Genomic DNA, 24181 nt, shown 5'->3' on the forward strand with positions numbered 1-24181 from the left:
TGATTCTTTGAGAAAACGACGTCGAGTTTACTTTAATTCCCTCGTGCGAGAGCGTGTCTTCCTCATTAGTGCTTTTATTTTGAAAAGCTTTAACGCCCCGTAAAGATGGCTGGTTTGTCGTCGTCACGGCAGCGGAGCGACCCGGTGCTCTGTCGAGTTTGACGTGGCACTCCGATTTTCTCAGAGAAGAAGAGGATCTCTCTCTGCCCCGCTGTTCAGGTAAATAACACAAACCAGGAATGATGACACCATTACAGCTCAAATGAATAATATTTCTTCCTCAGGTAACATTTAATTTGAAGCGTGTGCTCACAGCTGGAAACTTTGCAGCGCTTTCCGGTTACTCGCAAAGATTCCTTAATATATAGTAACAATGTGATGTCATGTTTTTTTTATAAAACATATATAAAGGTCAATGTTATTAAAGTACAATTCCATCTACAAAATGGTAAACATGCTCGGTAAATTGCGTTTTGATTAATGAAGAGTTGTAACGCCTTTTTTCCACCCTTTCTTTCGTTTTTTTTACCCATCATAACGGACTTTGACGTGGCAATTTTCGGAAGTTGCGCAGTCTTCTAAATACAGAACCTCAAACCCCACCAAAACTGTCACAATGTATATGTTAAATAGGTCGAATTGTGTTTAAAATAACATATTTCCGGGGTTTAAAAGCATTAGATGAAGTTGTTGATACGCAGCTGTTGCTTAATGGCCCAGCTGTGCCCAGTGGCTGGTTTTTAAAAAGTTAATTATAGCTGCAGCGTTATAATCTTTCTGTTTGAATACGTAGATTTAGTTGAAACGTATCCACTCACGATTTTTAAATGGCAAGATCCCGTACAAGTATTGTGAGGTATTTGTGTTGTAATTTATGCAACGAGCCTGTGCACTAAAAAACCCAGCAGCACATGTTAATTTTCACTTTAAAACTATATAGTCACTTCCATTTATTAACTGTAGGTCTACTCACATATTATTTTTTTTGTATTAATTCATTTGAGATAATTTGTAATTCTGCTTGATTTGCTTAGAGTTCCCCATAATCTGATTAGAAGATTAATACAATTTTTATTGACTACAGCTGATTGTGTTCTAATAAGCCAGTTATTAGTAATGGTATTATAACTTTTTTTCCAGAGTAATCTTAATTACATTTTCAATCTCAAATTGCAGTAGATATGGCAATTGTTAAAACAACACCATGTAAAACGATGCTGACTCTAGTCTTATCATCTGAGACCTCCCACAGCAGTGAACGCCAAGCTTTTTTGCATATTTTTTAAATGCTAGTGGAGTTTAAACCCACATAGGACTATCTTCTGTAATCTTGAGAAAATGTGTACAGGTCTGTGAAATAGTTGTTTATATTCACTAGGCACACCCAAGCCTGATTACTGCCATACTTGTGAAATCAATGAAGCCGAACCTATCTGACAGCACGAAGTAGGCTAAAAGTTATTGAAAATCAACAATAATTCCCTAATCTAAGAAATAAGATCAGTTTCAAACAAAGTCATTAGTGTCTATAAAATAAAAGGATTAGAAAGGAATTTCGAAAGCTTTCAGCCTCACAGTGAAAGACTGTAGACCTACGTCTGCTAAAAGTTCACTTGTAAAGGTATTTTCAGAGTATTCACAATATGTTGTAGAAGTTATTTAAGCTTTGAAACATATTTTCAATTTGGATCAAATAAATAAAACATAAACTGTTGTCCTAAATGAACCAAGCTGGTACATCTAGTTTTCTTCCCTTAAATGTATTTTCTTATTTAATTTTTATTTATTTTAATTGTTTAAATAAAAACTTCTTTTTAGGTTAATAAAAGTATGTTTAAATTAAGCAGTGACAGTCGATTTTGAATAAGCATTAAACCATACACTTTATGCTTTAATGCATAAAGTGCTAAAGAGTCAACACTTTAATTGTTTGATTTGATTTTAGTTGAACTTACTGGGTTTTACAGGGTGGTGTTCTAAAGCAATGCTGCTTTATCTGTCAGGAAGTAAAGTCAAAGGTCTGCCACACATGGTTGATAACAGAATGAGGTCAAATCTCAGCTGAGGTTCACGTTGCTTGTTTACATTTGGTTTACAGAAAAATACAAAATTAAATGAGCATCCACAAAGAACTAATTCATGTATTTTATAAACTTTATGTTTTACCATTCCAGCTTGGTATGAGCAGACAGTGACAGCCGTCCCATCAGAATGAGCCAACAGGGTTACGTAGCTGCGCCCCCATACTCCCAGGCCCAGCCGGGAATAGGGGGGTACCAAGGTGGATTTGGAGCTCCCCCTGCCCAGCCCCTCTATGGACATTATGGAGGACCACCTCAGGGATTTAATGCTCCACCAGCAGGTACGATCACATTTACAAAAGAATGCTAAATGTTGTATAAGTTTGTGTGAATAGAATCTGCTCAATCCAGCACGTTGTCAATATTTTATTGAAATATTTCATTTTTTCCCACTGCGTGCAAGTTTCCCTGTTCCATTAAATCACTGCTGCAACCAGCTATTATGTACAGAATTATTCTGACATTTTACCAATTTAAATGCTACTACAAAAAGCTTTAGGCCTACCTTTGAAATGTTATCAGTGACACAAAACTAACACTGCATCAGTGCTGAGGCTGAACGGTTATGAATACTTTTGCAAAGCACTGTATGTATGTACATCTTCTTTTAGTTTCTCCCTTTTGGCACTGCCAGTGCCAAAAGGATCATGAAGATGATCTACAGTGGATCATCTTCATCTCTTTCTAGCTGTGAAATGACATTGACTGAAAACATCAGCAGACTTGTTGACCTGTTTATTTCTCTGCTGACAACTCACTAAGTGATGTTGCTCTGCACTGATTTGCATGTAAAGTGGGTAACAGAGATCTGATCACACAAGACAGCTTCTAATGTCAGCTATGAGTGGACTTGCTTAGCCCTGTCTACATTTCTCTTAGTCAGCCAGGGTGCATGTTAATCTCAAACCTCAACACAGACAGCGATTCATGTGTGGATTTACACTGGATTGGATGTTTGCAGTAGTCTAGTCTAAACTAGTCTCAACCCACTTGTATAGGCATCCTTGTATTTCTCCCTGTTAATTTTAAAATAATTTTGTTTATGTTTTTATAAACCATTAAATAAGTTAACAGCTTCTTACTCAACAAATCTCCTGACTTTACAAACTTCTAGGTGAAAAGCATCTGTTTCCCAGCCACAGGAAAAAGTGTCAGAGCTGGACATACATTTTAGGATCTCTCTACTACCTAATACTTTCAAGCTTTGTTTAAAGAGTCATTCCATTAAATAATTTCACTTTGCAGGGTGTTTTAATAATTTTTCAAACATAATCCTGCCATTTTCCTCTGCCACATCTCTCTACAGATATTCCATCACTATATCCATGAACCTTCTCTGTTGTCTTTCTTTTTTTCTTGTCAGATTTAACATCTTTTGTCCAATGCATCAACATACCTCCAATTCACATACCAAAACCATCTAAGTGTTGCTTCCTCCATGCTTGATAATATGTATTTATGTAATACATAGCAGCAAAAGACCATCTGTTATTCATTGCAGGTGTGATGAAGTCACCACCTACATCGCCTGCAGGAATGCCACCGTCTCCTGTATCCAGTCAGTACAATCCAAGTGTGCAGCAGAACGGTGCTCATCCCCAAAGGTAAATTTCTTGGAACAGCAGCTGGATAGAAAGGAAAATCATAAGATTTGACTACGGTATAAAACATTGACCTTACACCATAAAAGGTCATGAGCACAAATACTTTCTAAATATTACTTTAAGACTACTACTGACAGAATACCTTAGGTAGGAGGTATTCTGTCATTAGGAGAACCCACTGAATCAGTTTTATTTAATTGATCTGTTCTAACATTCCACAGGTATGCCTCTCCATCAGCTGCCTCTCCTCCCTATGGTCAGCCTTCACACTCTGTGTACAACAATATGGCATCGCCTGCCCCTCCAACGCAGCAGCTTGCTAATCAGATGAGTGCTATGAACCTGGGCAGCTATGGTAAAGTTGTTGTTTATTGATGCTTCAGTTTTACATTATCTTTAACACCTGACATATCTTAATGTTTTGCCTTGTCCTCAAAGCTCCAGGTACCATGCAGAGCCAACCCCTTCCTCCAACAAGCTCTGTTGCCCAGCAACATTTCCAGACACCAGCTCCAGCAATGGGTCAGCCACAGATACATCCAGCCCCACAGGCACCACACATGGCCTCTCAGAATCAGATGTCTCCGCCACAGTCACCCCTTACAAATATGCTGGCATCAGGACAACCAATGGGAGGACAGTCGATGGCTGGGCCGCCAATGGGAGGACAGTCGATGACTGGGCCGCCAATGGGAGGACAGTCGATGGCTGGGCCACCAATGGGAGGACAGTCGATGGCTGGGCCGCCAATGGGAGGACAGTCGATGACTGGGCCGCCAATGGCAGGCATGAACATGCCTTTTCCTGGACCTCCACCTTCAGGCCAAGGAGCTTTCCAGCAACATGGTACAGGACCCACTGCTCCGTCAGGTTACCCACAGCAATCAGGTAACAAGCTTGCAATAACTTTCACAGCAGGGTTTTTTTGTTGTATTAAATGATATATTTTTCACATGCATTATATTAATTTTATATTTATTCACTATAATGTCAGAACTAAGAATCAAACCCTTTATAGGACAGAACATACAGTCTTTCTACACTTAGACCCTCTAATCACTTTACATCACTGACTGTGAAGTATAAAGTACACAGGTGAAAGAAAAACCTGGTTTTGATTTGTTAACACTTAAAATGTTAACATGCAGATAAAGATTTTAAAAACATACAACATGTAAAATCTTCCCATTAAAAATGGAGTAGAATATTTGTCTGCATAGTTCTACAGTTAGACGGAGCAAGAAGTTCCTACCATGGCCTCCTGGAGGTAGCAAATCTTTGTCTGTGGTTCTGCATTCAGGAGCTTGGTAGCAGGGGTGGAAGCTTATCCATGATGTCTGTTTACCACTATGACTTGGTCTCCAGAGAATCTTAAGCAGGATTGGCAACACTGGACTCATTCCAAGTCTTCATAAGCCATAAGAAAAATTTAAATATTAATCAAAGGCAAATGTTTTGAGTATAACTTAAATTTTTTTTTTCTTTGATTCATTATTCTGATTATGATGCATTTCTTAAACTTGCAGGTCAGTTTGGGGGACTCATGTCTGGACCCCAGCCAGGCATGTCAGGGGGCTTTCCTGGAACTTCAGGAGGACTTGCTGGTCCCCCTCAAAAGAAACTGGATCCTGATTCTATACCGAGCACAGTGAGTGTGCATAAACTATACCTGCTGTATTACAATATTTTCTGCTGTAGTTGTTCATTCTGACCCAAATGTTTGTTTTGTTGGCAAATCCATAAACAATCTCTCTTTAATTTCATATGTGTGTTTGTTCTACTCTCATATTCTGAAAGATTATCAAATAAACTTTTTTACTCCAACCTTTCTGCTTTTAGACCCAGGTTATTGAGGATGACAAAGCGAGGCTGGGAGGACATGTCTTTAGCACAAACATGAGAGGACAGGTCCCACCTCTTGTCACCACTGACTTCACAGTTCAGGATCAAGGTACTAATATTTTTGATTTGAAACAAGCCTAAATGACTATTCAGTTAACTGGTATTGGTTTGTGTTTTATTCATACATTATTGATTCAATGGCAAGTTTCAACGGTTGCTTCAAAAGCTTCACAATTGAGGGAAACTTTTGTCAGGGTTTGTGAGGCTCTCTGACGTCACAGAAGACAAGCTCCTGTGATTGGCTTGTTTGCAGCTCCATTTGATCTACTGGCTGGATTATATGAATATGAAGTACATCCCACATTGTCCAACATACCCAATATAATTGGCTTGTTATTTCTGGTTGATGTGTCTGAGCTTCGGTTGAAAGTGATCCTCAAAGCAGTAATCTTAAAAATCTTTCATTTAATGCAGAAATGGGAGCTATCAGGTCAACCAATAGGAATGTATTCAATATGAACATTTGTTCTTAGTTTTAAGTATCATAACTACCAGAAATACATTTCTTCTCTTTCCCTTTTAGAGCAACATCAGTGTTTGATTTAAGATGAATTTTATTATGCTATGAAATATAATTTTTAATACATTTTCAATGTCTGGATAAGTTGCAACATTACTTTGACAGTGATAAATAGATTATATACAATTAGAACAAAAGTGTTTCTCATTTTGATGTGTCCAATGATATGTTGTTTTGTTGACTTCAGGGAACGCCAGTCCAAGATTTATACGCTGCACGACTTACTCACTGCCCTGCACCGCTGAGCTGGCCAAACAGTGCCAAGTGCCTCTCGCTTCCATCATTAAACCATTTGCAAAGTTGCCAAAAAATGAGGTAAGCTTCATTTTTACTCAGACCATCACACAGAGAAGGAAGATAAGATTACAGCAATGTTTTGATGTTAGTCAAGCGTTTATTCAACACTTGGATGGTTCTTTTGTTGTACTGTTTTGTCTGTCTACAAAAGAAATTTACTTTTTCCTTTGCAATGCAGCATGAACTCTAAATTATGCAGAGTTCAGGAAAGCTGTTTATATCTATCTGCTTGTAGTGGCATTTACACTTGGTTTTATTCAATTAGTGAACACAATTATTACCATATGCCTGAATTTCACTTCTTTTTTTTTTAAAGAAATTGTCATTGTTCTGAAGGACTTAATTTGTCCTTTGAATAACCTCCTATAGATGATTATTGGAAGAAGAATACTCACTTAGATATTTTCCACCTCCACTCACTCTGTCCCAGATGCTACATGGCCTTTTTGGGAAATGTTAGCTCTCCTCATCTGGCTTTTAGACCTAGCACTTAGTGTTAGATCTGCTGGGGCAAATAAAAACAAATGTGGTTTAGACAAAAAGCCTCAAAGGTGATATTTTCTCCTCACTTATTGAGCACATTGCATTTGGACGTAGCTCAAAAATCATCTTAGCGGGCATAAGAGTTACTTTGTGCAACTGGTTTTAATATGTGAATCTAGAAAACGCCTGTAGAATACAAAACTCTTTCAAATATTGTAGTTCTAGTAGCAAACTATTTTCTTAACATAATTTAAAGCAACGTTTAGTTTCTCATGCATAAAAGAATCACTGGAAAACTCTTTAGTAGATATGAAGATGGCAGAGTGCCTTGCAAAAGAATCCATGTCCTTTGAACTTTTTTACATTATAACCAAAAACTTTAATATATGGCTACCTTGTAGGACCTCTTTTAACAGGTTTCTTCTTTTGTTCAGACTCCTCTGTATGTTGTGAACCATGGTGAGACGGGCCCAATACGCTGCAATCGATGTAAGGCCTACATGTGCCCCTACATGCAGTTCATCGACGGCGGTCGTCGCTATCAGTGTAGTTTCTGCAACTGTGTCAGTGAAGGTATAGCATGAAGAAAATGAGACTGTGTTAAATTCTGTTAATATAATGAGGAGTGAAATAGTATATGAGAGAATTTTACATTAAGTGTCATTCTTTGCTTTCTCGTCAAGTGCCAGTCTTCTACTTTCAACACCTGGACCACATGGGCCGTAGGGTGGACTTCTATGAGAGGCCTGAGCTTTCCCAGGGATCCTATGAGTTTGTTGCCACACTTGATTATTGCAAGGTAAACTACAAGAACAGATCTGGCTGCAGTTATCCTGTTTACACAATGCTGACTTAAAATGATCTGATTAATACAGACAAATAACTACATTTATCAGCTCAGTTCCTGTTTATGGCAATAATTATAAACACCACGGTTGGATCCGACCATAAGAGCTTCAATACTGTGCGCAAGATTTTCCAGAGACTGTTATTCATTGTACAAATTAGTCTGGCAAGGACATATGGTTGGACAAAAGTCTTGAGCACACTGAAAACAGAGGACAATGGGGAGACGGTGATGTAAATTAATTGTGTCCCCCATGAGGACGTCTACTAATGTAAACAACATGAGAGGTTTCAACTTAGTCACTCCACTGATCTATCTTTATTCTGCTTACAACAAATGAAACAAAGCAATCAGAGTTAAACCTTTCAAACACAAGTACAACTCTTGTGTTTTACAGAACTAAAACAAAATGTGGACATGGATCTTTTTTTATTTGCAAATATAAGTCTGACAATTCTGGCATCCATATATATTCAGCCCCCTTCCTTTGAGGTTGCTAAATAAAACCTATTTTTTTACCAATCATTTGCCTTCAGAAGTCACTTGATTGGTAAAATATGGAGGACCAAAACAGACAAAATTAAATAAATGCCTCTTTAATAACTACATGTACAATTAAATAAAGTTTAATTAAGTGCTTAAATTATTGCATATGTCATAAAATCATTAAAATGCAACCTTATTATATGTGATGCAGATAATTAATTAACTGTGTATTTATTTCATGATTCCTGTTCCAGCAGTGACACCATGAAATAATCTTATCTGTCAAACTCGCAAGTCAAGGAGTGGGGCTTACACTGAACTGTTTAACTCCATTAGTTAAACGGAGAATTGTCATGGAAACCGTTTTGTGACCACCTCTCTTTACGTATCAACTTAAGAAATTGTTACTGTGTGCTTATAGCAAGAGGAAATCACTTTTATATAATTTGTTGTCCACCTTGAGAGAATAAAAATATTGATCAACACAACTGCATTTTTCCCCTCGCAGAACAATAAGCCTCCCAATCCTCCTGCCTATATCTTCATGATTGATGTGTCCTACACCAATATCAAAAGCGGACTGGTCAAACTGGTATGCGATGAGCTCAAGAGTCTGCTGGAGAAGCTGCCCAGGTACAAATAATAATACTAACAACTGGTTTGTTTATTCCCAGCCGAGTAAATCAGTGCTACAATTCGCATCCAACATGTGACTAATTGGGGGGGAAAAGCGCTTTTCTGATTTAAAAAAAAAAAACAACAAAAAAAACAAAACAGTTTGTTCTTTGAGTCAAGTGAAGGTTTCATAGTTTTGCTATCAGTGAAATGATAAAAAACAGAACTGCGTGAGCTTCATCCACCTTTTGCTGACATTTCGATTTATCTTCGAGAACAGCTTTCTCTTCTCCAGGTTACTCCTTACATGCTTCTTTAGTGCCAGCAACAATATCTCTGTTCTTTTTGCTGTCATGACTTTATAGCTTAGATGACGGCAAATTCACACTGTGGATAAAAATCTGTCAGTTCAGTTTGACATGCTTTATGTTGGTCACCTGTTCTCCCAAATGTGTGCTGAATTAATATGGCATTCATTAAAAAGTTACATTAAAAAGCAAACCAAATTATGTAGTTTGAGGACCCAGCTGAACATTAGCTCTTCTGAAGTGATGTTCTAGGCTATAATGGAAGAGTTGTTAATGAGTCATACCTTTCCTTTAATGTGAATGTGAATAATTTGAATAGAACTATATGGAAATAGCATTTGGCACTTGCAGTGTTGGCAAAGTATAATTTTCTTCTGTGTTGTGGTAAATATCAGTGGGTTTTTGTGGAATATCTACAGACTCGCAGAATATCTGTAGACTGAGCCAACTCTAATGGTGAGATTAAGAGGTTCTTTATTCGTGTGTCGGTGAATCACAAATATAGCTCTCAATAGAATCCAAACATCACCAAGCAAACCCCTCTTGGATCGTATTCCAGTCCTGCAGGGATGTTTATACTTGACTTGGAAGGTCTTCTTGTTAAACGAAACAAGGCCTGACAATGAAGCACAAAGATAAGCCAGGTTCTTGTCTAAACTGTTCTTCTGTTTTGCCTCATACAGCTAAAACCTTTTGATTCAGAGGTTTTCAAAGTCAGATTTAGTACGAATCCTCTTTTGTAATTTACAGTTCAGTTCTAGATGATTTCATAGTCTCGTAGACGTTCTATTATAGTTTTAACCGTTTTGTTGGATGGCATTTTCTTAATTTACAGGGTCAGAAATATAAATACAAGTTTGAATAAAGCTAAAATATTTTGCTAAATATTTTCCAGCATGCTGCAGAGAAACCACTAGCAACAAACTTCTATCTAGTATATTATTAGAAGGATATTTGGTTATTCTATTGACAGTTTTGGCAGCTCATGTAACTGTAATTACTGCTGTAATTAATCTCTCAATTTAGGAGCATCAGAAATCCACACAAATAAAAGGGTAACAGGAAGTTCTGAAAAAAACAATCAAGAAGCAATAGTTGGAACTTGCCTTCAGTGTTGCCAAGCAACTAATTGTTTGTCTCCTTTCACCGCTGAGCTTTTTTCAAGATGGCGTTGAGCTGGTTTTTCTGGAGTTCAGTCCAGTATGAAGGTTTTGGGCCAGGGGTTCCCCTCTCAGCTGTGTTGTAACATCCATTTGACTGTGGAGAAGACACACATGCTCCAGTTTATGAGTCATCATTTTCAACCAGAATTGTGCCAGAAGTTTGATGGTTACCCATTGTTGGCGTGTCTGTTTATATTTGTATTGTTACCATGTGTGGATCAGAGACTTGCAACCGGTTATGACACTGCACCCTAACAAAAGAACAAATTATTAAACCTTGCATATTAATATTTGGATCACAATTGTAGGTTTGCTATATCCAAGATATCCAGGTTAACAAATTTGTGTCTTTATGAGAGAAAATAACTTACTCCCCCCACCCCCAGAACTAATCCAGGTATTTGTTTTCTTAACTAATAGAATATTTACTCTCCTTCATTCACTGCATCTGGCCTGATACTAGTTAAGGCCACCCTGAAGGAAACCTGATGCCCTTCTTAAAGTCTTCTATTGCTGTTTTTGGCTGATTCCAGGGAGGATGGAGCAGAGGCCTCAGCAATAAAAGTGGGCTTTGTTACTTATAACAAGGTGCTTCACTTCTACAACGTGAAGAGCGCTCTGGCCCAGCCGCAGATGATGGTGGTGTCAGACATAGTCGAAATGTTCGTCCCGCTGCTCGACGGCTTTCTCGTGAATTACCAGGACTCCAGGGCCGTCATCTACAAGTAAGACACGTATTATAACATATCTCAAAAATGAGTGTCCGTGGACCTCAAGTTGGAAGCAAGCAAATGTCTCCATTGACTGTCCCCATTCAGTCAACAGGACTGGCACCTGTTGGCTTTGACCAGTTCTTAATCTCTCCTCTCTTCAGCCTCTTGGATCAGATCCCCGACATGTTTGCAGACACCAACGAGAGTGAGACGGTCTTCGCTCCCGTCATCCAGGCTGGAGTGGAGGCGTTTAAGGTTAGCAACAGTCTGACATGTGTCAGCATGTAGGGGGACACGTTGGCACTTCCTGTCATCATCCATGTCGTCATGCACTGTTTTGAGTTTATATGTAACCTGAAACGTGTTTCCATTTGTGTGTTGGGTTCTCACAGGTCGAAGGATTCTGTTTTCTATATTTCTAGTAGAAATATGTGCTCTTGTAGGTCCCCTCCATGACTTATGGAAAACTTTAGTACTTAGCGCTTTCTCCCAGTCAATCGTCCTGTACTTCTGAATAGCACTGCATGCAGTTCATTCAAACTTTATTAGCAGTTCATGGTTACACAAAGTAAAATTAGACAAACCAGAATACAAATAAAAAAATATCAATTTAAAATATAAAACCACAGGGCAATAAAAACTAAAATCACACACAAACACTGAAACAGTGTTTTTAGTGTTCATTGTTTCAGATTTATGGGACTACAGACCCTGACACTGGAGTCCACTTAGGCAAGCATTTTCTCAATCTATTGTTTGTGGTCAGTTAAAGCTAACAGACGGCTTGTTTCTCTGATGTAAGATCAGGGTTTATGGTTAACTTGAAGTAGTAGATGGAACACAATATTGCGGAACTAGAATATTTACATATCAGTTTGCCCACTTCTGGATTTTTTTGCACAGATTTTTGTTGCTACACAAACCAAATTGTGACAACCCAGTCAGATTTGCATGTAATCTGTTGTCGTCCTTCCAGGCAGCAGAATGCAGCGGGAAGCTCTTCATCTTCCACTCGTCCATGCCCACCGCTGAGGCTCCAGGGAAACTGAAGAACAGAGACGACAAAAAGCTGGTCAACACCGACAAGGAGAAAGTGAGCTCCTTTTTTAGATGAACTTTCTTTAAATGTCGGTTTATAACCTGCTCATTACGAATCAACGATGTCTTACCCAACACTGATGGCCTTGTTTGTACAATAGACCCTTTTCCAGCCTCAGAAAGGAGTGTATGAGCAGCTGTCTAAAGACTGCGTGGCACAAGGATGCTGCGTTGATCTCTTCCTCTTCCCCAGCCAGTACCTTGATTTGGCCTCCATGGCCGATGTGCCTTCACACACCGGAGGCTCCGTCTACAAGTACAATAACTTCCAGGTAAAGAGCTCAGCCTCAATACCTCCTGGCTTGTTGCACAACAAGCTCTCAAGACACTGCAGAAACACAATTTGCAACTCTTATGGTTCTCTTCTGAGTCATTTTTATAATTACGTGAGCTGTGTCAGTGTTACCTTATGCTCAAACAGGAGGAGGGATTGCTGCAAAGTAAAGAGCTGAATGGAAACAGCTGTGCTTCCTGAGATGGAAAACTAGCATTTGGCTGCTTTGTATTCTCACTAGAACCAAAGTGAAAGGCTTTTGATTAAAGTGGAACCCATTTAGTTTGATTGATATGGCCTTAAATTTCTTTTACAAATGGAATCGGTTTGTTCTCTGAAGTGCCTTGAGACGACATGTGCACTAAACTAATGAAATGAATAACTTTGTAATTTAAACAGATCTAGAAAAATGTCTAAATTATGCTACAAAAATATCTACATAATTCAGAGGAAAAAATAACCTCAAATAGTTCTGTAAAAGTAACTCTCTTATAAAGACGATAAGCAGGAATCTTGTTAGTAAAACTGAATTCTCTAAAGCCACATATAAAATAATTGATTCTTGTTTTCGCAAGTCCAGATCTTTTATTTGTCTTCTGCCCTCTGGTGGAGTATCTAAGTATTACAAATAGCAGGAGAGTTTTATTCAAGACGGACTATTCACTCACTGTGTAGGAAACAGAGTCCAGTTTTTAGATTGTGACAGAAAGTAAAATGTCACAAAGATTATTTAAAAAAAATGTTAATAGTTACAGAACAAATAAACAATAAGGATTGTTTTCATAAACAACTGAAAAGATGTGCATTAATTCTGATGCTTACGTTATGCAGGGGTCCATAAAATATACCTTTAGAGCTTTCTTATTTAGTAGCTAGATTTAATTTGTAAAAACCGTAATACATTTACACCTTGATTTATACTTGAACAACAACATTTAAATAATAAAAATAAATTGTCAAAGCATCTAACAAAGTCCTAAAAGATGTTTAAAGTACAGAGTTTTCTATTTCTTGTACCCAGTTTTTTAAAGATAATATAAACATATTCTTCATGCAGAGTTTTATTAAGTCACAAAGTGAAATCTGAATTCCGCTGAGATGTCAGGATGTATTTACTTTTACTAATTTCTCAGGCTGTTTAGCCAAACAAGACCAAATAGTGACAATAGTGCCATCTGCTGACAGGTGGCGACCGATGGGGAGCACTTCCTCAGAGACCTGAGGAAGGATTTGCAGAAGAGCCTGGGATTCGATGCCGTAATGAGAGTCCGCACCAGTACAGGTAAAGAAAAGCAAACCTTTACGTCCTATTGTTAAAGTTGGCCACCAGATTTTTTGCACAGTGCCGTGTGTGTGACCCTCCAGGCTTCAGGGCCACAGACTTCTTCGGGGCCATTTACATGAACAACACCACAGACGTGGAGATGGCAGCTGTGGACTGCGACAAGGCTGTGACCGTGGAGTTCAAGCACGATGACACTCTCAGCGAGGAGTCGGGGGCTTTTATGCAGGTCCGCCTCTCAGAAACAAAATCCGCTTAATACATGGCGACGGATCCTGTTGAAAACATTTCATTGTTCTTTAATTCCCAGTGTGCTTTGCTGTACACCACCATCAGCGGTCAGCGACGCCTCCGCATCCACAACCTGAGCCTGAACTGCACCTCACAGCTGTCTGAGCTGTACAAGTGCTGCGAGACGGACTCGCTCATCAACTTTTTCGCCAAATCAGGTCAGCTCCTGTTTTAATGCTTAAAGTAGAAAAAAAGTCTCCTCTTAAGAGGGTTAAATATCCTAGTTGAACCCACAAAGGAGAAGCTGGTGCAGGCACACGCTGGCTCACCAGTCAGGAATGTGAAAACAGCTATTTGTGTCTGAATTACAAAAACGAGGACAAGGCATCGGATATCATTCAGGCAGACGAGACTCAAACAAAACATCTCGTCGTATGTGACACACAGGTTTCCAAAACAATTCTTCAAACTTTATTAGTTTTATTTCTTATAGTTTCTGCTATATCAGCCTTTTTTGAAAGGTGATTGGAGCAAATTTAGTGTAAATATTTCTACCTAGATGACAAGAATGTTCTTCTTTTCATTGAAATTGGAGTAAATGTGAAGGAACACTGAACTTATGTCTTAAAGGTCATTTTTAAAGAATTGCATAAGTGTTTAAAAGTTCAGCCTTACTGCTTCCAGCTTACCGTGCCATACTGAACCAGCCTGTGAAGAACGTGAGGGACATCCTGGTCAACCAGACGGCCCACATGCTGGCCTGCTACAGGAAGAACTGCGCCAGTCCATCAGCTGCAAGCCAGGTTGGAGAAATAAAGAAAAACATTTAGTGATTCTCATTTTAGCATAAAAAGCTCCTGTTTAACTGTATTTTTCTGTATGCAGCTGATCCTGCCTGATTCCATGAGAGTGTTCCCAGTCTACATGAACAGCCTGATGAAAACTGCTCCACTAGTGGGCAGCACTGAGCTTTCCACAGACGACAGGGCCCACCAGCGGCTGTCCGTCATGGCTATGGGGGTGGAGGACAGCCAGCTGCAGCTCTACCCACGCCTCATCCCGCTGGTAGGTGCAGGCAGACAAACTGTGCATGGTCAGCGGTTCTTTGATCAAAACGTCAGCGAACCATGCTTCCTGTCTCCCAGCACAACGTGGACGTTGGCAGCGAGGCGGTGCCCGATCCGGTCCGCTGCTCTGAGGAACGCCTCTCAGACTCCGGCCTGTTTCTGCTGGAGAATGGGCACTCCATCTTTCTGTGGCTGGGCCAAGCGAGCCCGCCGGATCTGATCCAGAGCCTCTTCAACGCGCCCTCGCTCGCCCATTTGCAGCAAGAACACATGGTGAGAAGTCATCTCATTACACACAGGATGAAACAGTTTGTCTCTTTAGTCTCCAGATGAATTTAATGGGAATTAGAACGACTGGGTGTGTTAATGTGGCCTAGAATCACAAATGCCACTTCTTCTGCTCTTGTAACCATTAGCAGAATCAATATTACAAACCTTTGCTTTAAACTTTAACCTTCTTTGTGTGGTTAGTTCACGCTGCCAGAGCTGGACAACCCGCTGTCAAAGAAGGTCCGAGCCATCATCAGTGAGCTGCTGGAGAAAAGGCCAAACTCTATGAAGGTAACAACTAAAACAACAACAAGCTGCTTTCAAAGGAGGAGATAAAGAATAAAAGATACACTTTTAAATGATAAAACAGCAACCTACAAGAAGAGATCATACATGTAAAGTGGAAGGAAAATAATTTGTAATTTCCATGTTTTTTGACAATACATGCTAGTAATATGTGTTCAACCCAAGATACTTTAGTAGAAACACCTTGAGCTTGAAATGAACCTCGGAGCTTTAAGAGAATGAAATGTCTGCCCATTCTTTGCAACATAACTAAATATGATTAGATGGACAGGATAATGATTTGAAAGTCTTGCCTCTGATTCTAAATTTCCATTTAAGTCTGGACTTTGACTGGGCCACACAAACACTTTGATCTAAGCCATTCCATTTTAGCAGTGAGTTTGGAGTTGTCCTGCTATAATGAGGACCTCCAGCCCATCTCAAGTCTTCTGGAGCCTCTTAACAGGTTTTCTTTTTGTTTCGCTATAAATTGTTCAAAGCATATATTATTTTATAACCAAACCCTTCTTCAAATGTCTGCATATGTTTGTGTTTACATTACCTACCGGTGGATTCCAATTACTAATTAGACAACTGGTTACACGGACCTAATTTTTGGGGATAGACACAAATGCACACAGATTTTCAGATATTTTTAGAAGTTAAATCATACATATTTTTTCTTCTACTTCACAATCATCTACCATTGTGTTATAGATTGAATTTTGCAATTGTAATGTGACAAAAAGTGAAAGTTCAGAATTTGAGTTAATTTGTAAGGCGGTGTATAGTGTAAGTGTTGGTGAGAAACATGTAGATGTAAAGTAAAATAAATAAACTACACAGTTTCTAGAATATTAGTTACAAAAATCATGTAGAATTAATCCTGTACTACTCTGCCACATAAAATCCCAGTAAAATAAGAGGAAGTGAGAAAGTCGTAACAGTATGAATAAGTTACAAACTACTGTGAAGTGACGACCACAGCAGAGGCTCCCCTCCTCAGGTTACCTGGAGTTCTTACATCATCATGAAGTTTCCAGCTCCTTCACAAACTGCAAACTTGTAACATTTCTCTCATCCTGCTCAGCTGCAGATCGTGAGGCAGAGAGACAAACCGGAGATGTTGTTCCGTCAGTTCCTGGTGGAGGACAAAGGCCTGCACGGCGGCGCCTCCTACATGGACTTCCTGTGCTACGTTCACCGGGAAATCAGGCAGCTGCTCACCTAAGCTGACACACCTGGCCTCAGAACATTTCAGATGATCCATAACAAATTTCTAAGAGATATGAATGATAACGTGACTGCAGACAGCCTTCATGAAGCCCGGAGCCCAAAGCTGCCTCTGGGATGGTTTGATGTGCAAATAACATCTTTTCATTAAGAACTTGCAGTAAATGAGGATCTAAAATCAACTTTGGCCTCAGCAATACATAATCCAGTCTAATTTCATTACTTTGTAAATTATTTTCTGGAAAAGACAAAGGGTTATTTGTGTAGACATTCTGTGTTAATCTTCCAAGAAGAAGTATTTAAGTTGTTATTTTTCAAACAATAAATACTCAATGTTTAAATGGCTTTTAGATGTTTATCATGTTTACTTTATCATCTAACTGGAAAGTGCTTTACAGTAACCAGATGAAAAACTCAAAAATGTAAGAAGGATGACGGCAAAAAAAAAAAAAAAGCTTCTGGCTGCAGGAGCTGAAATTCTGTCCTGCTTTTACGCCAGGAGTGACTCAAAGTGTTCGATTCTCACGTGCTTCCTCTGAAAGTCGCATTCTTTGTCCATTTATGGCTGAGCTTCCATGCGACCTGCAGCGATGCAGAAAGAGCTTTGTTTTGCTGTTCTGAGCTCACGACGAAGCGAACGCAGCTGTCGCTCGGCAGCAAACAAGGGCAGGAGGAGAAAAGACATTTCTTCTCTCCTCTTCCCTCAAGTCCTTGAGCTGCTGCTGCTGAAAGGGAAAACATCTAGTGAGACAAACGACTGGATGGCTGGAAGACATCAAAAAGATTTTTAATTTGTTCCTGTCATGAGTTGCACATTTTTATAGAAAGTTAATTTAAAACCAAATTAAAAACAGTCGAACTTATCCAATAAATGCAAAATCAAATGTAGCCGAAGTGTCAGCCTACCTTCAGTGTATAGATCCATTAAATCTATGTAGAAAGAGCTTTCAGTACTGTATCATCTCACTGTATTGCATTTCATGCTATTCAAAATATTATCCTGCCCTGTGTTGATGCAGCCAGTATATTCGTTCCTTTTTTTTTGTATTTACACAAAATTACCAAATGCCTTAAGTTGATTTATTTGTTAATATTTCTGCCAGAGAGGTAAATGACCAGCAGTTGTGTCACATTAGTTTGTATGCAAACTTATCTCAGGTGATTTCTGTCCATTACCATTTCAAGTTGAAAGCAGTGATTTGGTTTGAGCTGGAATGATGGAGTGACTCAACGGTCGTTGACGCTCGTTCTGTTTCCTGACTGTAAACAACTTTTTGTTTTTGGTAATTAAACTTTTGACTGAAACAGTTTCGCTCATTTGTTTCTTTACAGTCACCACAGTAAAGAAATTAGGATATCATCAAAAATTTAATTCAAGTAGTAATATTTAGAATATTGAATAAGATAAATTGTTTTAATACAAAAATGTTCTGTCTAGAAACATTATGGGAAAAACAGCCGACTTGACAGGCATTGACACACTACACAAGGAGTTTAAGTCACAAAATGTCAAGTGTCTGGCTGTCCATAAGGTGGATATGTACAGATAATGAACCACAACCATTCAAACAGCTGAAATCCTCGAATATCTGAGGTCTCCTCTTGAAATGCTTATAACTGCCCATTTCACAAATTACTAAGGACAAATTATTTGCTAGTGAAAGCTGATTTTTTAAAGTAAACGTTTTAAATTAATTAGAGAAAAACACATCTAATTAGTTTGTATTAAAAAAAAATAAATAAACATAAAATTATGACCATGAAAATAAACTGCAGGCATTGGAAAACATTTGAATGACCCTAGCACCGTGAGTCTTAATTTCCGTGTGTGATAACCTGTTGCTACCACAAGGGGGCATGAGCTAATCTTTATTTAGTTTGAAGCAACTCTCAGCTGCTTTTTAACCTGGAAAATCAAAAATGTGTTAATATAATTTTAATTAAATGAATAACTTGTTATTCTGTAAACGGAGATGAACCCTTCACATGATCTCTACTTCATGGACGATTCTTATTTTCACAGAGTGGAAAATAACAAGTGGTCAGAAAATAATCAATGACAAGCTATGATATTTAAAATGGTGAATCCAATAAAATCAATGTTGACCAACTCAATGCAACTAAACCTTGTTCTCTGTTGTGACAAAGCCCCCAACAATCAGTGGCTCACATCAGTAAATAAATTAAAATAATATAAATATAAAAGCTCAAAACCCTAAAAAATAAAGAAAAAAATATTTTACTCTAAAGAAATGTATATGAAGATAATTAGTTTTTAATTTTAATACTTTAGGTCTAAAAAAAAAAAGCTAAAATTTAAATACATTTAATAACTGTTTTAAAACTAAAACAAAAATAAAGATGACATCTTGAAAGCCAAAATTAAATATAAAGTTCTTAAGTGTACCTGCATTTATAGATAGTTTGGAGTCTTTTTGATTTCAAATATCCAGGTTGTGTGAGAGAGAAACAACAGAAATATTGTCTAATGAAAACCAATTCGTCCATATAGAATGCTATAATGCCCAGACAAGTAGTTTCCATCCATCAGATTGTTACCCAGCATGCTTAGCTTTTTCCTCCATTTAGTGCCACTCAAATCCTTCACTCAGGAACCAATCACGTTGATCCAGACGCTGCCCTGCAGGGAATGAAGGAGGGAAAAAAAACTGCAAGAAACAACTTTGCAGACAACAAAGAAACAATGCATAAAATCTGAGATCACCCACCAAACTCCAGTGGTTTTTACTGTTAAAGCAGCAAATTACAAGAACAAGTCTGAAGACCTGGAATTCCTCAGAGAGCAAGTTTTCATTTAATACTGTACAGTTGACAATTGTTTTATACAATGACCATGACCTGGAGACGACGCTGCCGAGAACTCCTCTACATGAAAAGAAGAGTAAAAATCAAATAAAAACATGTTGATGCTTTACAAGAAATTTACATACATCATCTCAAAAAATACATCAAAAGCAGCTTATCCTCTCATTTCATTTTTATAAAGTTGCTGTCATCTCCCATGATACTTGCGGTAAAATCTTGCTACAGATGCAAATAAATTTGCTGCAACCTCCAGTAAAGATATCCAAAAGACCTTTAAATAGGTAGATTTATTTCATTTGCAATGTGGAAATTCTGTAGAAATGTCCTCAAATTAAGGTTTGGATTTCTTGTAATGTTTTTCAAACTGGGAAAAGAATCTCTTAAAAATATGATCTTGGCAACTTTTTAAAGTTAAACTGAGTTTCTGGGAGTTTTTAATTTGTAAAAGGAGAGTATTATACCTCCTTAGGTATAAACATGGCATGACATATTAGCTGCTCTTCAACATGGGAATGACTTCATAAGACCTGATGCAGCCTGATATAGATACAAGAAAAAGCTATTCACCCAAACCTGCCCATATGTACAGTTAGAGCAATAACCAAGCAATAACCAAGGTTATAATCTCTATAACCGTGGACGCTGTACAGATAGCATGTTTGTCTTACCATCAGAAATGTAAAGATGGTGTTTGTTAAACTCTACAGTAGTTTTAACTGGAAATGTGCACTTGGACCAGATGAGTCTAACCTTCTTTTTTTTCCTTATTTATTTTATTTTTTAGCAAAAACCACTCCAGGTGGTTCTGCTGTGCAGCTCAAGATGAATATCTGGGGGAACAAAACAAGCACCTCTTTAAGCACAGCGGAGGATCTGTGATGCTGCGGGCATTTTTGTTTTCCATGGGCCTTGGAATGTTGTTAGAGTCTAAAGCATCTTGAACTATTTGAATTGCAAGAATGTGAGATTTAAAATTAGTGATGTACCATTACAAAATGTGGCAGAAAGAATCAGTGGGAGTTTTTGATATGGTCATTAAGGGCCTTTGCCCAGGAGAGCATTAGAAAGAGGGCGGACGAGTACATTAAGAAAATCTACTGTTTTTATCCGTCAGTTGTGCATTGAATAAGTTTTCTGATGTTTTTATGTAGATGGAGACATTCTGTGGTTCAGTAGGCAACCCTACTTGTTGCTCAGGAGCAGAGAGATCAAGTCTGTTACTTTACATGGATAACTATGCCTGACTGGGAAATTTGAAGAAATGTTCTCTTTGCAAACAGTAACCATCTAGTCTGGTCAAAAGTGCATGCTAAACACTTAAGTTACAGATTACAAACTCATTCAAAAACATCAGAGATGTTTAAATGATTTGAAAGCATGATTCGCTCATCACAACAGGTTTTTCTTGTTTAAGAAGAGTTTCATATTTTAAAAGGTATAAAAGTTAAACAGCTGAAAAATCTTAAAACAGCTGGTGCGTTTTGTACAAAAAGTAGTTAGCCAAAAAAAAAAATCATCAGGAGGAATAGGATCTTTAGAGTGTGAATATTTTACGGCATTCTTGGAATCAACATAGTCATGTTAAAGGCTCTATTTTCAACATTTTCTGCTGTGAGATTGTGCTACTGCAATAAGAGAATAATTTATTTTAAGGCTTTATATACATCTTTACCAGGAGTACCAACAAATTTGTCCACGTCTGTACCCATGTGTTTAAGTTACGGTCCAACTTTGACATCGATACAATCCTTGTGTTGTCTAGTTGGCAAGTAAACATGAGCAGAATTGAGATATTTTCAAATAGACTTCTCATCTAATGTCATATCTTTGAATGTACATCTTAAAATGGTACAACTTGGTTTTTTTCCCTCTCTAAATTAAGAGTAAAATCACAGACCACACTCGTCTAAGTCAGGTAAGAACACTCTGGACCTTAGAGCAGGTTGTTCAACATTCCTAAAGCTGTGAGTCACAGGGATTTCACTTGGCAGTAAATAAAACAAGGCAGAAAATTTGAATTTAATGTGTGATTTTATTTTACCGCATTTTTAAATATTAATTTGAACCCTATTTTGATAACTTAAAACAAACGATGAATTCCAGAGTGTTCCCAACATGCTGCCTATTTCTACTTGTGGCCCAACAGCAATAATGAACAAGATTTTATCTATGGTCAAAAGTCTGCATAGCACACTGTACACAGTATGAGTCCAAGTCAGTAACTGGGCCATGCTAAAGATGATGTTCCTCTCCAAAGCTCCGGCTGGCGGCCAAAAGTTAGAGAACGTTTTCAAAGAGATGCATCGATCGCATGATGTTTTCATCCTGGGGATTATAAAAAAGAAAAGGGGAGACAATATGACGGACAACAGTGAGTTTAAGCCAACAGTAGTGAAAAGTCGGGGAGTGGGGGATCCAGCTTACATTTTGGCAACAGTCAATGAACTCGTCTATGGTTACCACACCGTCTTTATTTTTATCCATCTTCTGTTAGAAAGGGAGGATAGAAAAGATGAACAAAACAAAACAAACACACCAAAGGGGGGAGGGGGCAGAGTTTTCAGAAACTATAAATACAGAAAACAAACAAAACAAACAAAGACACTTGCCTGGAAGAATACTTCTACATGCTGACGAGGCGTCTCCTCTTTCAGGACGGGATATGTGCATTTACCCATCATGTCGTAGATAGCCTTCATGATGTCCAGCATTTCCTGTCATGCGCACACACAGACAAAGCCCTAAAATGTTAAAGAAACAAACAAACAAAAAAAAACAAGAACCTGGAAACAAAATTTTAACTCTAACACAAATTACTAAAACAGAGCCTTTTGTGGTTTTCCAAAGCAAATAAAAATTTGAGCATAAAAGTGGTCAAACTATGTTGCCTTACTGTGGTTTTACTTTCGTATGCAGCTTCTGTCAAACTATGTTTACAGCAGTGACTTAGTTTTCCTCAGTGTCTGAGCCAAATGAGTGATAAATAATACATCAGTGTAATGACTTTACTTCCAGCCACCACATGCGCCATTTGCTTGAAGTGACTTTTAAAGGCCAAATAATATGAGAGGGCTTTTTACTTAACTTCCTGCTTCTTCCTGAGAAAATCACCACAGAAATAGTCACCTTATGAACATGCATTCAAGTTTCTTCTTCACTATTTCTTGTATGTTTATTGTCCTACTTATTGATGGCAGAGTTTGGTGTTCTATGTTCAACCTCATTGCATTTCTGCAACTTTTGCCTGTGTTCATGGGATTTAAAGCCCAAACACGGCTGCAAAGGAAAGGTTACAAAACGTAGTGATGTGTCTTTTGAATCACCCTCCATTCAACTGAAATAAACTTTCCACATTAAAAGCATCGACAGTGATGCTGCTGAAGTATGCCCAGTGTGAAGGAGACTGTGGATTATTCAGACACTGTTCAAAGATGGGAGACATTATATAAAATTGAAGCCCATCAACAGTCACAAAGTTTAATTCATGCTCATTTAATCCCTTTGTGAATTATATCTGCTGGCAGTAGCTTTTCATCCAGAGCCAGATAAAGCAATCAACTGCCAGACACTTTGAGTTTTGTCCAAGAACTTCAAAACTACTGGCAATCCTTGGAGTGCTGGCTGTTAAAAGTTAATTATTTCTTTCTAAGTTTTGTTTGTCTCTTGCAAAGCACTTTGAAATATGCTTCAAATAAAGATGAAAGTACTGACTTGTTAAATAATCAACCTCTGCTACGGACTAAGCTGAGGGGGCGTGAACATGACATAAATACAACCCCGGCAATCTAAGAGACAGAATATTTCTCAGCGAGAACTATGGGTCAGTTTCTGGTTTCAAGACATTGTTTTCAGAACAACAAAAGTAACATAGCGTGCCAATTTAATGACATAACAAATCTAACTGTGGAGTTTTACAGGTTACTAAAGTGTTAATCAAAATGCTTGACCTTGATTGGTTGACGTCAAGTCAAGTCCATTAACAGAGCACTCTAAAAACATCCAAAGCTAGCAACAGTGGTTAATAAATGAACAATATTTAGAACAGAACAAAGAAAGAACAACACAGAATCTCTATGTAGATGAAAAAAGTCCAAAAAAACAAAGACCCTCCCAAACTTATGTTTGATATGCGTTTTCCTAAATGCTATTATACTGGCTGAAGCATAATGGGGAAAAAAAAACAAAAACTGAGATGAATTGGAAACATCAGGAATTAATATTAAAAAGTCAAAAGGTTGGAGCCACTGATTAAATCCCTGAGATTGTTTGAAACCAAGGATGTTTTGATCATTCATTCCTGCGGTCTTCCTTTATTAAAAGAGATAATTATATCATAATGTACCTCTTTAGTGATGTATCCATCTTTATTGATGTCATAAAGGTTGAAAGCCCAAATGAGCTTTTCCTGCACCGTGCCTCGCAGCAGGATCGAAAGCCCCATAACAAAATCCTGGAACAGAAACAAGAACTGCTTACACGTGTACAAAATATCACACCAGGAAAAAAATAAAAACAAAAAAACTAAACACAACAACAACACATCTCAGATTTTAAAATCCCATGAGGTAAACAAAACCAGCCTTGATGCCTCTACTA

General features: G+C 38.1%; 2 protein-coding genes across 9 annotated transcripts in view; one reads left to right on the plus strand and one right to left on the minus strand.

Annotated features, from left to right (window-relative positions):
• The first annotated feature begins 122 nt into the window (after positions 1 to 122).
• sec24d (SEC24 homolog D, COPII coat complex component) lies at positions 123 to 18066 on the plus strand. Its single transcript, XM_023346592.1, has 23 exons — positions 123 to 219; positions 2175 to 2362; positions 3583 to 3685; positions 3907 to 4040; positions 4124 to 4573; positions 5212 to 5333; positions 5525 to 5636; positions 6295 to 6422; positions 7322 to 7460; positions 7571 to 7686; positions 8729 to 8853; positions 10840 to 11031; positions 11181 to 11274; positions 11996 to 12112; positions 12219 to 12389; positions 13577 to 13673; positions 13757 to 13902; positions 13984 to 14122; positions 14589 to 14707; positions 14790 to 14969; positions 15050 to 15244; positions 15443 to 15532; positions 16617 to 18066. Exons 2-23 carry the CDS (start codon positions 2212 to 2214, stop codon positions 16755 to 16757), a joined length of 3261 nt encoding a protein of 1086 aa, XP_023202360.1. The 5' UTR covers positions 123 to 219; positions 2175 to 2211; the 3' UTR covers positions 16758 to 18066.
• A 1485-nt stretch (positions 18067 to 19551) lies between these two features.
• The window catches only part of kcnip4 (potassium voltage-gated channel interacting protein 4), a 163570-nt gene continuing 158940 nt past the window's right edge, over positions 19552 to 24181 (minus strand). For all 8 annotated transcript variants that reach the window (XM_023347141.1, XM_023347143.1, XM_023347147.1 and 5 more), the window contains 4 exons: positions 23928 to 24035; positions 22195 to 22299; positions 22010 to 22072; positions 19552 to 21910 (listed from right to left, as the gene is read on the minus strand). In XM_023347141.1, the coding sequence (XP_023202909.1) occupies positions 21863 to 21910; positions 22010 to 22072; positions 22195 to 22299; positions 23928 to 24035 (324 nt within the window). In that variant the 3' untranslated portion in view covers positions 19552 to 21862. The remainder of the gene's footprint in view (positions 21911 to 22009; positions 22073 to 22194; positions 22300 to 23927; positions 24036 to 24181) is intronic.

Source organism: Xiphophorus maculatus, chromosome 14 (assembly GCF_002775205.1).
Source record: "Xiphophorus maculatus strain JP 163 A chromosome 14, X_maculatus-5.0-male, whole genome shotgun sequence".
Taxonomy (NCBI): Eukaryota; Metazoa; Chordata; class Actinopteri; order Cyprinodontiformes; family Poeciliidae; genus Xiphophorus; species Xiphophorus maculatus.